Below are 16,308 nucleotides of genomic sequence, written 5' to 3'. Positions count from 1 at the left end.
TTTTATTTAATACTTCACTCAAAAAATACATATGTTTCATTTAAATATCACAATCACATTTACATAGATAATTTATAATAAAATAACCTTAAACCCCAATTTTGTTTCCGTATAATGTCAAATATTAGTCACCAAACTTTCTCTTGAAGGGATAAACTCTAAATTCTCGGAGCTAAGTAAATTTTTGGTTCATTTCAATGTGGACCAATCTTTCCAATCTTTGCATGTGTTTTAGGCAATTTGTCTTCCCTCCTTTGAAATGTTTTAATGTTGTTTGATGTGTATGTGGGGTGGTGACTTTATAAAATAAATAATTTAATGTTTTTAAAAACACATTTTAAGTAAAAAAAAAGGGGGTGGAAATACTTTTTAAAATAAAAGCTAAACATTTCACAAGCATCTCCTTTAAGTTTATCGTATTTTTAAACAAATAATACAGAATGAATATATATATATATTAAACAAATTTTTATTATAAAAATTTCCTGAAAGCATAAGCCAAAATTATATTTTTAAAATCAAAATTTAAATTTGAATATTCACCAAAAACAACTAAACATTAGATTTCAGTTTAATTTTAAATTTATAAATTCCAAACCCCAAATTCTTCTAACCAAACATTCTATCAGGTTATCCTATCATGTAATTATCATTTTATCTATTAATTAGAAAATTCAGTTTATTCATTTTATTTTTATATTAAAAAAATATATAATTAAAATTTACACATAAAAATTTATTACTAATAAACTTTTATTTTAACTAGTGTGATACTTGGAACCCAACCTTGTCTCTAGCTGTTAGACTTCAAAGTAGCATTATGGATTGGACAAAACCTGTCATTTCACTTACCAACCTGGTCTCTCCCTTCCTATTCGTTTCTTAACTAAAGAATGCCCTTTTTTTTTTTCCTTTTTTTTAATTAGTGTTAACAATCATCTGTTTTCATTTTATTTATTTATCATTCTTTTGGTCAATTTGAGTCATATAATTAAATAAAAATGAGAAAACTTCTTTTATATATACCCTCACAGAAGTTTGTGATTATTGATGTTTTATACATCTCACAATAAAATATTAATTTAATATATATACACACACTCTTTTGATATTTATCTTTACTTTTTCTCATCATCCCAAATTAATGAGGAAGGGAATGAGGGGATCATTTGGCTATTTTTATAGATTTTTTTAATTATTTTTTTTGTATACATATATATTAATATGTATATATATATATAAACAAATTTCAATATTTTATAGAGTTATATCAAAAAATAATTTTTATAAGAATTTATTAGAAATTTTCCATTTTGTATGCCAATAATGTAAGTGAAAAGCCAAGAAAACTTTCTACTAAAACATTGTAGTTTGATGAGTTATTGCAATATTATAAAATTCTTTTATTTATTATTGTGTTATACTTTTCTTATAGTGTTAATATTTCTTTTTAAAGTTGTTTGAAATATATTAGCATTAATTATGTGCCACTCCTTTTTAACTTTGCCGACCTTGAATTTTTGTTCAAATGATCCTTTGTTTTTTACTTGAATAAAACATGTTTTTTTTTCCTTTTTTAATTCTTTCTTCAAATTAGTAGTGGTGATAAGAAGTATCTCATTTTAGATGTTCTAATTTGGGAGACGAGTTATATATATATGAAGATTAATTAATTATTAAGATTTTTCTAAATTTTTTTGTTATTAAAAATAAATAATTTTTGTTTAGAGTGCATCACCGCTAGTGAGACCTCAGCTGCTTTATTCTTCTTTGTTTTTGGTGCTCGTTTTCTTCTATGTGTTAGTCTCGTCATGTATTTCGTGTTTCTAATAAAATAGTGATTTATTTATTTTTATCAAAACTAAATAAAATAATTTAAAGCACCTTAAATTTATTTAATTTCAAACTAGAAATATAATCTAACACAACCAATGATGGAATCAAAGATTACTTTGGGAGAATTAATAAGCCAATTAGAAGTAAAGCCAATTTTTTTCAAAAAATATCAATTTTTTTTTATTCTTGGGTCATTGTTAGCGTCTGAAACAATAGAATTTTTAGATAAGACATGATGTCTTGTGGGCCAAACTTCTCATTAATTTTAAATAGCTTTTCAATGAAATCATAAAATATTTTTTAATTTTTTCCCTACCATTTTATTTAAAATTGTAAGAAAATTTATTAATAAATAAAAATGTAAATAATAAAACATATGCCAAAATTTGTTTCCATTCAACCAATTATTAGTTTACAATATAAAGCTTGCTATCCCCACACACACCATTCCTTAAATTGTCCACCATGTCTGTAGTGCTGCTAAACTTCTCCCTTTCCTTTTCTCCATTCAAAGATACATATATACATATATGATATATATATATATATATTTGGTCTTATATATATTTGGTCTTGACTCTATTTATTAATTTATCTTTTTTGATAAACCATATATTGCATGATATATTTGGATCTCATTGTCTATATTTCTACACATTTTCCAGGTTTATGTCAAAGCTCTGAGAAAGTGGTCAATGGACAGATGGCCATACAATGTTACAAAAGCAACACTTTTTATTGATTCCCTTTTAATCAAAAGTAAAGAGAGAGACAAGTGAATTGAACAAGAAACCACACTTTCAATCAAACATATATATCTTTGCATTTTGTGTGAAACCTTGTCCTCTAATTCTCATAACAGGTTCATGCATGTAGTACTAAACAATGTTTTTGGACCATTTTCATTAACTGTACTTATTCACCAACTAATTGCAACTCATCTACTCTTTGTTTTCACGACATTAATATTGTTTAGTATGAGTATTGATTTGTCTAGCTGGTTGCCAAGATCTAGTGAGATTCTCACTTAGATTTTATATTATATTTGTGTGATGTGTATGATTTTCAAATAAATTCCTACAAAATCTTTTTCTTTTTTTAAATTTGATATTAGATTAAGGTTTAATAGTAGTTTTGTTGCGTTTGTAGTTTATTGTTATCATTCACTTTAGTTCTTAAATTAATTTTTAAATTATTCAATTAATATGGTATTTGTATTTTGTTTTTTCATGTCTTAATTTGTTCTTTTATAATGTTCATCATGAATATCATTTGGCATACAATCCAAGACTTACTATTAATTCATAATATATGTAAACAATGATATTGTTCTTTGAGCTAATTAATTAGTTTTTATGTTGTTAAATCAAAATATCATGATTGAAAATGCACTAAATTCTTAAATTAAAAACTAACATGTTTAATACCTATCATTATTTAAAAAACTATAGCTAGAGTACTAGTTTATATTTTTTAACATTATTTAAAAATTAATATGTAGCATATATTGAACATTTATCTCTATCATGCATGCATGGTAAGGTACATAGCCATAGGGGCTGCCGACCTACATATATGCAAGTTCTTGCCGCTCATGCAGATATCCATAGCATTAATTATATTTCCCTGTTATACCTTATTACCTACATATACCTACACCACCTACCAGGCCACATGAAGATGAAGACATATATATATATGCATCCAAATATGAGAAAAGAATTGAACAAAAGTACATGTACATCTCTCAATCTTCAACTAATTAATCAGAATTAACAACTTATCAACTCACTTAAATCAGAATTAAGTGATTAATAAAGTACTAGCTCCTTGTCAATGTCCACACGTGCAAAGAGACATAGTTAAGCCAAGTTGTTATCATGGTGGGCTCCAACAATGTGGGAAGGTTATGTTCTCATATATATACAAGACTTTCCGTGCAATAATAAACTCTAAAGTCCTTCGCATTTGGCTTCACATTCCTGTGCAAGCTTGGTAAGTAACCAGCCCTACTTTTAAAGAGTTTGGCCAGAAAGCAAAGGGACAACAGAACACAATCTTTTTATGAAATATATGCATATATATACAAATCTTGACTTTGGATTCTAATGCATGTTGATGTACACTGAGCTTGATCTCCCATCAACTTATGCAAATCTTGCACACTGTTTGAATGCTTTAATTTGCAAGATATATAATTTTTTTAGTCAATGACTTACACAATCATATCTCTAACAAGAAGACCATGTAATATAAATATAAATTAGATGAATTGACAAGACAGCATGGGCATCACTCTCATTCAACAATATCTGTTCATTGTTGAATTCTTATAAATGGTATCTCCTGATGTGGTTTGTTCCCCCTAACTTTTTACTAGTCAAGCCATGCATGGCCAAATGCTAGCTAGCCAGTGCCATTCCAACCATTCATCCATGCTGGAATTGTAATAATCTATCTGCATTTAATGTGGGTTGGTGGCGCTAGAAAGTGATATGTCCCCCCACTAGTAATAATCTAAATTAAATCTAAGCTTCTGAATTATCCTTTCACAACAAACCACATATACTCTAGATTAATATTTATCTTGTTTATTTATATATAAATATATAGTATCATTCTAAGCTACTAATCAATAATCATAGAGAGGAGAAAGCAAACAATATTAGGGTTTAACAGCAGTCACTGCCAGCTGCTTGCACTTCTACTACAAAACCTAGAAGGAGTTTTTTAGGGTTTAACTGTCACACATACACGTGTTGTGTGTGTATGTATGTATGTATGTATGTATGTATACACTAAAAAAACTAAGAAGCATGCAATTAGTGTTTTACAGCAGTCAACCTTTTGTCACTTAATAAACCCTAATTCTAATCTATTGCTGTAAGATAAAGAGGGGACCATGCATTAGGGTTTGTTAGCTACCAGTTAATTACTCTCTTTTCACTTATTCTAGAAACCCTAATAAGAGTTTGCTCTCAATCAAACCATGGAAAGCTCCATCTAAACCCTAACTCTAAAAAGCCCATGTAGTAGGGTTTTGACAGCAGTCACTCTCTGGTCACTTCTGCCGCAAACCCTAAATTTTGTTTTTTTGTTTTTATATTTTTTTCAGAGCTTTTAGAGTTTACGTGTAGGATTAGATAACTGTCTGCACTGTGAACACAAAGTACCAAAGAGAAAGCTGGCGGGAAACACGGCGAAAGCGACTGTCGGCACTGCCGCCACGTGACACGTGTCAATCTATGAAAGTGGACGGTCAAAAAGGCCTTGTGTGGACTTAGAGACACCTTCTTAGATTTACGTGGGCCCCACTTCTTTGCATGGCTTTTTTAGGGTTTTGCCCTTTTTTTCAAGATTTGCGGCTTTGGAAAGCGCCTTCTGAACTTGGTTGAATCCACTCACTTTCATCTTCAATTCACGTCACTCATCATTCCCGTTTTGATTTATTCAATTGTCGCATTAAATTATTTAATTTCAATATTAAATCACATTAATTAAAACATATATATATATATTATAAAAAATATATCCGTTAGAGAACGATCATTAAATAGTTTCACCGGCGTCGAAATTAAAAAAAAAAAAATTAAATTCTCATGACTTTTTTTTTACAAGGCAATAAGCACCACTTCAAAAACACAAACAGGTACTGTGATGCATTATTTACACTGTGATGCATTATTTACACTGCCTTAACAATCTTCTACGAATTTATTATATATAATGGATTAATACTTGGGATAATGATAGTCTACCGTATGTACCCAATAATCAATCCCCTTACTCTACAACTCTGAAGAAATAGTGAGTATAGTTACTTTCACAAGAGATTTAGTGAACATTAAATGAACAGTAGTGCTACAATGTCATGATACGGGGATTTGACCCCATATATATCATTCATCCACCATTCAGATGCTGGACCACTAAACTGTCTGGTTGTTGTTTCATTAATAATATTCCATTGAAATATTACTAATAAATATATTACTTTTATGTTGTTAGAGTAAAATCCTAGGGGTTGTTAAATTGTGAATAGAGGAAACATTACAAAAATAATTTAACTATAAATTATTAATGAATTTTGAAAAAAAAATATAGATATACATATAATTGTTAAAGCTCAATGTTTTAATTAGTTTCTATTATTAGACTTAACAAGGCAACGTAAATGAGTGAATTATAAATATTCATTTGGCAAAGCTAGCTAGCTAGCTAAACTTCATATATATTATTGAGCTACTAATAATTAACTTGCCGGCCAATTCAGAACCATGCTTCATATTCTTCCTAGATAAAATGATTAATTGTAATCATCTAGCTTAGAACCCAACGTCGATATGTGCAATTTAGTCATGCATGGTTATCAATTTATATAAAGCTAATTAATCAGTGTCACATTACTGCTTAATTATATCATATTCTTCTTGAATAAAATATAATTACATAAATATGTATATATTTATATATAGTGGAGCTAACAAGCTATGGTCATATTATGGAGCTAATAATTCTCTAGCAAATTAGAGTCATATATCATATTCATCCTCATCAAATGTCATAACATGATGAGGAATTTTATGCTGTTATATCAATTATTAATTGATGTTACTAGGTTCATATTAGGGTACTGATAATTCAATGTCACATAATAATGATATATCATAGTCCACATACATGAAATGACACATTGACGTCATAAAGAGTGTACTGCATGGTAACAATTATAAAGCAGATATGACTGAAAATAACCAAATGTCATCATCTAAGCATGGAAATATCAACCCTCATATGTGACATGTCCAAACTATTTAGTAAAACTAATTATTAGGTTTAGCCTGTCAATGTAAAACCTTTAAATCATCCACCAATAATCCACCTACAAATAAGTCAAAAGAATTAGTTAATTAAGACTTGGAATTTATTCAGTATCCATCTAATTGGGTTATGTATATATACACACACACACACACATATATATATATATATATAATACATTAATATATATATATATATATAATACATTAATCTTTTAATAATGCAAACTCATTGCATTAGAATGATTGACTAAATGCATGTGAAGTAGAGATAGAGAGATTTGATTCAAATGAGAGAATTAATACAATTTCAATTACAATGAATACATATTGTTGTGTGAGATTTTAGAGGATAAATTAATTAATGAAAAGTTTTTAGTTTTTCAAGGGGAAGTGTATTAAAATTCTTTAGACAATGATAGAATTTACCAAAGATCAACAAGAAAAATAATCAAGTATCAAATGAAAAAATATTTATTTATATTATATCACATATGGGACCATATAGGTCCACTATACGTTTTTATAGCTTTGGGACATCAATGCTATGAAATTTTAGGAAAGAGAATGAGGATTCTAAATTAGTCAAGTAGTCATTCAAGTACCGACTGTGATATATACTTAGTAACTTAAGTTGCATTTAATGGAGTCTTAATTTGCGTAACTAGATCTTCATGTTTGCATCTCTGTCAAGTAATTGTATTTTGATATATAATTGATTGAATTAATAGATGTCTTACATGAAAGCTTTTATAATAAATTATACATGAATCATATGATTAAAAATTTCTTTTCTTATTCATTTATGAAATTATGGAAATTATAACATACTCCAATGAGTATTTTTGTCATTTATACCGTGTATATATATATATATATATATATATCCAATTATTTACACAATTAAAACTTAAATTAATAAACAAGAAGATATGTCTTAGCTTTAGTGATTAATTATATTTGCTTAATTTTAAGTATAATTAAAAGAGAATTAGACAAAGTATTCATGAGTTTAGGTAATTAATTTACCGACAGGACTTTGCAAAGAAGATTGAATTTGGGGTAGCTTTCCCTATCATTCATTAATGAAATGCGAGTTATATATTATTATTGTGACCACTTTGAATACAACCCTATTTTAAATTAGTTTAGTAATCTTTATAGATTTTGCATATCTAAATCCTATATACACACACCCAAAGGAGTAGGGGTTATTTTTTCGATTTTAAACAAAAATATAAACAAAATATAATTTAAATATTTCAATGTACAAATGGAGGAGAATAAGAAGATGGTGCATGATGGGTGTGCAAAGAATTAAATATATCTCATTATCTGAAATTATTATTATTATTATTATTATTATTATTATTATTATTATTAACAAAGTATAAGAATGTGTATAGTCGAAAAATTAATATCTTATATTCTCACTCTATGTGAGTTAAGTTTTTCAACCGAAATCTTTAGTGACAATACAATCACTTTAAACATGGTTTCATGTAAAAAAAATCATTTTTATATAATTAATTTTTTTAATTAAGTTTTTATTAATGATATTACGAAAAAATAGAAAAATAAAATAAAATTTTACAATAATTGAAATTCATTTATTAATAAAATTAATAGAAGAGAAATTTTGAAGGAGGTTGTCGTGGCATGTGGGAACCATAGGCACGTGTGTGATGGTGACACGCGTCATCATGGCACGTGTCGAACGCCGACATCGCGCCATGTCCCGTGCGGGGGACCACGACTTTGTCAAACGGCCGTATCAGACTGTGGGCCCCATTTAATTAATTTTAGTCAAAATTTTTAAAATTGAATAACATAAAATTTCAAATATGTGTTAAATTTGATTATTAATTAGTTTTAAAGCTGTAAAAATAAATTTAGAAAAACAAGAATGTAAGAAATTTACGCCGCATCTTTAAATGGCCCAGTTGAAATTTTGGGCCAATTTAGACTTTAGAGTTTAGACCACTGAAAAATTCATCTTATAAATTGGTCTAATTAAATTTACATCCATATTTTCTTTAAAATTGCACTAATTTGCAACTAAACCCCTTAAAAAAGTGCATAAGTGCATGTATATTCTCCTTGTAAGGAAATAAATATAAAATTTTCAAATATCTATTTTTTTGTTTTTATTTTTTTGAATAAAAATATCTATTTCATTAAACAAAGTCACACCAGTTAAATCCAAATAAAGTTTTAAGTATCTAGATTGGTTACAATTAAGTTTACATCAAAAATCTATAATCTTATATAAATTAATAATTTATTTGCTAATCAAAGTTTTATTTCTAAAACCGAACTATATCAATCCAAACATAAAATTATCTTATTTTAGCTCCCGACCAAAGACATTAATGTTAAAATTAAAGACTTCAAATCAAATTAGGTTGATAGAAATCATTTATTAGACACAATCAACCAAGTAAGTAGGTGACCCATGTCCTACACATCCATGTGTGGAGCAAATAAGGGGGCGTTTGGTTGAATGTAGTTGAAAATGCAGTGGATTTGTATTTACAAATCTTTGGATTTGATAATTTAGGAGAGTCAAATCCAGTGTTTGGTTAGATGTATTTGTAATACTGGATCACAGAATATTGTGTTTACAAATTTAAAATATTATTAGTAATTAATATAATTAATATAAACTTAATTTATTATAATAAAATATAATATATTAATTATTTATTAAAAATAAGTAATATAATATAATAAATCAATTATATACTATATTACTAATATTAATTACACTATATTACATTTTATTTAATATTTTTATAAAATATAATTATAGTGTAATTAATATCATGAGTAATTAACATAATTAATATATATTTAATTTATTATAATAAAATATCATATATTAATTATTTTTATATTTAATATTTTATAAAATATAATCAGTGTAATTAATATCATGAGTAATTAATATAATTAATATATACTTAGTTTATTATAATAAATATAATTTATTAATAATTTATTAAATTAATTAATATAATATAATAATCAATTATATATTATATTACTAATATTAATTACACTGTAATTATATTATATTTCATATTTTATAAAATATAATTATAGTGTAATTAATATTATGAGTAATTAAAATAATTAATATATACTTAATTTGTTATAATAAATACAATTTATTAATAATTTATTAAAATAGTTAATATAATATAATATATCAATTATATATTATATTACTAATATTAATTACACTATAATTATATTATATTTAATATTTTATAAAATATAATTATAGTGTAATTAATATTATGAGTAATTAATATAATAAATATGAATTCAAATTTTAAATATTATAAGTAATTAATATAATTAATATATACTTGCATGTGAAGGATTCATTGGATGGGATTTTGGAATTCGGTCATTTTGGCCGAATTCCATAATCCCATGACTTTTGGATTCGGAAATACAAAGTAAATTCAAATCCTTTGAAACAAACAAAGGATTTCTCAAATCCAAGGATTTTCAAATCTTTTGACTTTCAAATCCACTCAAACAAACACCCCCTAAATTTATTACATTGTCACATATTATTTAGAACCATTAATGGCAAGGCTTTTTAAGATGAATGAAAGCCATTAAAATAGTACAAGCACAAAAATAAGAATGATGTGGTTGTATGTACACATGGCAACAAGCTTAAATGTTTTGTTGGCAAGCTCAACTGCCATCTCAAGCTAGCATTCAAGTCTAGAAAACAAGCCTACAGACATGAGTTTGTTTCATGTCCTTTCTTGGTTGATGCATCACTACCCATTCATTGCTTCTCTTGTACTAACTATAAAGGTGGCAAACAAATTAGTAAACAACATATAATGTGCATATATATGTATTTATAAACATATATAGAGAAGGTTGAATAATGGGATAGAGGAGACTTAACAAGGATAGTGGCAAGTACTTGGATGATTGAAAACAAAGTAGGGTTGCAATGTTTGTGTTGAAAAGCATACCTATGTACATGCCCTGTTGTATCTTGTCTTGTAAATATTGAGGAGAGACAGTGGGTAAAGTGTTGGATGTATGTGGGCAGTGGCGGAGCCAGAGATTATGGGGCAGGGGGGCGAATTACGAAAAAATTAATTAATTAATAAAATTTTTAATTTTTTTTAAATTTATCCATATGTTAATTTTAAATCATACATTTTTAAAAAAACTCTATACTCCGAATATAATTTTATATATTATATAAACTAATTTATAAAAACCAAAAACTAAAACATAGATTTTTTTTAAATATACTATATGAAATAATTTATAAAATATTAATAGATCAAATAAAAAATTTGAAAATAATTTTTAAAAAATTATTACGCTTTAGAGGATAGTTATTAATTTGTTAATTTATAAAATATTAATAAATCAAATAAAAAAGTTTGTAAATAAATTTTTAAAAAATTATTACTCTTTAGAGGATAAGTATTAATTTGTTAAAAAATATTTTTTTTAAATAAAAACCCTTAAAAAGGGAGGGAAGTTTAAAAAATATTTTTTTTAAAATAAAAACCCCTAAAAAAGGGAGGGATATTGGAGAGAGAGAGACAGTTTTTTGAAAAAATAAAAAAATACAAAAAAAGGGGATTTTTACCAGATAAATATATAGATATATATATATATATATATAGAGAGAGAGAGAAAATAAAAAAATAAAAACAGAAATGGGGGACGGGAAGGGGGCGGTGGTTCGCCGGGTGACGAGGATGGCGGAGAGAGAGAGAAAGGGATAAACGGAGGGCGAGGGGTTCACCGGCGATGGGGAGGGCGGCGAGAGAGAGGGGTAAGAAGGAGCGGGGAGGGGTTCGCTGAGCAGGGGGGCGGCCGCCCCTTGCCCCTCTCCCTCCGCCCCTGTATGTGGGTCAACTTTCCACTGATGGTTAGTGAAGAGTTCATCATGGTAGCACCATGTTAATATCTGGCATGGAGTACTATATAGGGTGGTCATACTTAACCCTAATTGCTCTAATTATATGCTAAACCATATTTTTCTTTTTTACAAATAATTTGTTAAGTTTGTCTCAATAATTTGAGTTAGCCCAAATTAAGTTATGTTTGATTAGCCACATCAAAGAGTTATGAATTTAAAATATAAGCTTTTATGAAATTGGTGAATTGGTTAGGCTTATATGTGTTATGAGAATTAGGGTTTTCTGCCGTCGTTGATGATTGTGAGAGCTTTGTAATCATATTATTGGATATCTTCATCGGCTTACTATCCAAGGTTTTCTTCCTGCATTGGGGTTTCCTCATACATCTTGTGTGCTCTTATCTTTTTTTTTGCTTTGTGTTTTATACTTCATTGTGTTTGTTGCTTTTGCATTGGATATTTTCTTTGTCATCTTGATCTTAAGATCTCTTCACTCATAACATAATTATATCAAGAAGACGAAGTTTGGAAGGAAACAAAGAGATTAACACTTGTGGCCATGTGATTATTCACCATCATAAAATAGAATTATAGAAAACAAAAATTTATTTGTTTGTCATATATATGCACTTTCCCGTCATAATATATATATATATATATATATAAACTATAATAAAAATATTAGTATAAAAAAAAAGAAAATATCAAATTGAATATGACTAGCTCTTAAAAGTTTCACATGTTGTACGCAATCCTCAACATAACACGGTGCCTGTTAGTAATAGAGAATACAACAAGACAAAACCATATGATGAAAACGAATAATTCAATTCAAATCATTATCATTATAATTAAGTTTCTCATGGCACATTAATTCCATGGGAAATACATTATTTAAAATTTCACAAGAAAATCAACTATTAGATAACCCAATGTTATAACACAAAGAGTGCAAAGAAAAGAGCCGAATCATTCCCCACAATACTATTCCTATATTATTCATATATAATACATTTGGGTCATGTATTATTTATGTACTGTTCACAGGTCTGAGTATGGGTCTCATGCTGGAAAAATAGTAGTTTCACTCCTCCAGAGTTACAGAGTATAGAGATTTTTTTTAGAAGGTCTGTAAGCCATCGTAACTAGTATATCTCCGTACCTATCTGTTTTTTTGACAATCCCTTAAATAGAGGGTACTTGTCACCTATTAGTAAAAGAAATAAAAATATAAAAATAAGACATAGCAAAATTTTTTAAAAGTAAGACTCCATCATAATATTAATTGATGGATAAATAAAATTATCATTCAACATTTCACATACTTCTTAAAAAACTTATATATATAGTACTGTAGTGATCTTTCGCACAGGTAATATATATACATAAGAAATATATAAAAATGGTGTATGAGAGAGTAGAACCAATAATGTGAAAAAGATGAAAGGTTAAGGGCAAGTTGTCCGACAAGGATAGAAGGTAGCAGTGTGTAAGTAGGGCCAAAAGAAAAAAGAGACGAGAACATAGCACGTACGGCAGCTATTTGCATGACGATGTAACCATGCATGCAAACAAAGAGCTTTGCAAAGTGGACAACTGACATGCGTTTTTGTTAAAGCCATAATGTGGACATTCAATGGTGATGTTAATTCCTGGGAATACTATATGAAAACCCTAAATATATATATATATATAATATATATGGTAACTCTTCCTCAAAGTCTTTGATGATGGATGTACGTAGAGTAGGTAGTAGTGTCTCTACGTGCATAAATTTGCATGTCTACTTGCTCATAATTTGGATTCTTGGAAGTCACTTTTTAATTTCATACAAATATATAAATATATATGTATATATTAATATAAAACCAAAACGTCAATTAAGAACCTTTATAGGACGTGCCTAGATAAAAATAAATAAATAAATAAGAGAGTAATTATAAGAGAGAGACACAAAGAAACATAAACAGTAATATAAACAATTACTATTTATTTGTACTAATCTTTTATTGGATCAGGTAAGATTGGGGTTTATCTATAATTTTTTTTTGAAGAATATAAAATAAAGTATTACTTCACCATAATTTACACTATTTCTGAAAAACAGTGTTCATCATATAAGTACTGTATCTATTATATGCAATGGCGTAGTCATTGGATCTCAATCTAACTACTGATACAAATGATTTTAGATTTCTTATCTATTAATATTCATACATGATATTGGATCTCATATATATATATATATATATAGATACTTTATCAAATATATATATACACTATTATATATTAGAGTTTGTTTTTAATATAGTTAAACAGTTTTATAGTAAAATGAAATTAATGCAGCAATACAAAATATATATAATCAAAAGATAAATTAATAAAATTATATCACAATGATGATCTAGCTAGTCTTCTCCAGATATTTAGTTTAGGGAATTGGAAGATTTATTTTTGAAAACTTTTGTAATTATGTTTGAAAAAAATTAAATTAATTAAAGAAAGGGCAATCGTGTCATTTTATATGCATATGATTAGTTTGATTTTATTGAGAGAATCTTTTTTCCATTTGTATATTTATAATATATACACACAATAAATAAATAAATTCCTGGGTTTACGTGCAATTGTTTTTGTTCTACAGTACTCAAGGGTATATTTATGGTTTTACAGTTAATCATAAATAACAAGAGTTAAAAAAATGGAATTAAAGTGCATTATTTGATGGAACAATTTTAAACCACAATCTTTTATGCCGACATGCCTTTAAAATAATTATTTTTTTTTCTAGCAATGTTTCACTTGATAGATGATAGAACATTATATAATTGTGAGTCTGTGACACATTATACTGTGCCAGTCCATTTCTTTTAATCAATGAACCACAAAAGATTGAATTAATGGCCCATCAAATTAACCACAACATTTAATGGCACCATCAATCATTCATGAAATCATTGATCAATGAAGTAACTTCATTAAAAAATTCTGTCTTGAACTTCCAAAATTTACCACTGTGAATTATCAGTACTTATGGAATTAATAGTAATTAAATCAGAACTTGTTCTATTAAATCATGAATACAATAATAATAACAAGAACAACAAGAAATAATAACTTAAATTGGAGTCTAATGAGTCTTGGCATGAATAAGATCAAGGCCAGTGACAGTGCTTATAAAGACTATAAGAACAAGAAAAGGACTAACACTAGAAGAGACTCCAAAGCTTGAAACTTTAAAATTAGAATCCTTGACATTGATCATCAATCTCTGCCCATTCTTGCAATGTTGGAAGTCACCACTCTCAAAGTAATAAAAACCCGGTTTATCGAGCACAAATACGGTATTACCGTCTTCGAAAACTCGATCATGAGAACTATGGTTGCAGTGATAGTATCCTCTCTTGTCCACCATCACAACTGAATTGTTCTGATACTTGAACACTGATGCATCATAAGTTAATATTAACAAGAAAAAAACATTGTTAATTTTGAATAATAGAAAAAAAAAAGGATTAATTAATTATTACTGACCAAGTGAATCACCAACATGGAATGTATTCTTATCAGCCCATTTGAGATACATGTTTGAGTTGTTCTTTTGTAGGACTTGCCAACCTGAATCATCTCCAACATTGAACTCTTTGGATGCTTTAATGGTGGTGGTGATCATGGTTAGGATGATGAGAATAAGGAGTGGGTTCATCTTCAAGGATGAGAACATTTTTGAGTGCCTTTTTTAATTGGTAAATGAGATCAAGTATGAGTGTTTTTCTCTTTTTTAATTGAAGGAATTGTTGCAGTTATGGATGGCCATTGAACCAGAAAAATTGGAGAACGTGGTGTTGGTTTGGCGGTTTGTGTTTTGGTAGTTATGTAACTGGTTTTCAGTATTTATGCATTTGGTTATAGTTTGATGAAATCTAAAAAGGAGGGGTTTTTAATTATCACCACTGATTTTTCAAATATTGCTTGAAATCCTCTTTCTTTTCTTTATTTTCATTTTATTTTTGAGGTTTACCTTGGATTAAAAATGATGTTTTACACTTTATTTATATAAAATATATTTTTAAATAATATATATTTATACTTCATTAGCAATTTTGCTAATTTTCAAGGGGTAGAAAGTGAGATTTGAGACAAATTAATGAGTATTTGTATTTATATTAAAAAATAATATTCAAACCAATACTTTCAACAAGACATATGCATGATAAATTATTTAAGTGGTACATTAATTTCTAAATTAAATCTTGATCTACTCTTGTCAAAAGTTAAAACGTACAAGTGTGCTAAATTTTATGTTTTTCTAAGTATATTAATATGAGCTTTTTTATTCAACAATAGGCTTTTATTTTATTAATATATATATTAATATTTGCATGTAATAACTCTGCAAAAACCTTTAAAATATGCAAATAACTCTCTGATTTCCTTCATAATTACTGAAAATATTTCGGGAATAAAATGATTAATTAAAAGCATTGATTTGAATATTTCCTCCATTTGTTTCCCATCTCCTATAGATTAAAAACATTTCTCTCCTTACCCTTCATTCAACTTCTAATGAAAATTAAACCATGATTAACAATAATATATTGAAAGTTTCACCATTTCACTGACAATATAAATACCTAACAACAAAATTTTGAAGGAGCAATATGCAATTATACAAAAAAATAATAATAATAATAATAATAATAATAATATCAAAGTAACATGCCAAAAAGAAAC

At 27.3% G+C, this 16,308-nt stretch overlaps 1 protein-coding gene across 1 annotated transcript; it reads right to left on the bottom strand.

The window, feature by feature from the left end:
• Window positions 1-14,704: 14,704 nt before the first annotated feature.
• Window positions 14,705-15,247, bottom strand: LOC120281196 (mavicyanin-like). Its single transcript, XM_039288084.1, has 2 exons — window positions 15,109-15,247; window positions 14,705-15,018 (listed from the first exon to the last, which is right to left on the bottom strand). The coding sequence occupies exons 1-2, from the start codon at window positions 15,245-15,247 to the stop codon at window positions 14,705-14,707; spliced, it is 453 nt and encodes a 150-aa protein (XP_039144018.1).
• Window positions 15,248-16,308: the final 1,061 nt, after the last annotated feature.

The sequence above is a fragment of the Dioscorea cayenensis genome, chromosome 17 (assembly GCF_009730915.1).
Source record: "Dioscorea cayenensis subsp. rotundata cultivar TDr96_F1 chromosome 17, TDr96_F1_v2_PseudoChromosome.rev07_lg8_w22 25.fasta, whole genome shotgun sequence".
NCBI classification, from domain to species: Eukaryota; Viridiplantae; Streptophyta; class Magnoliopsida; order Dioscoreales; family Dioscoreaceae; genus Dioscorea; species Dioscorea cayenensis.
Note: the sequence above shows the minus strand (reverse complement) of the source record. Positions and strands in the feature narration are given on the sequence as shown.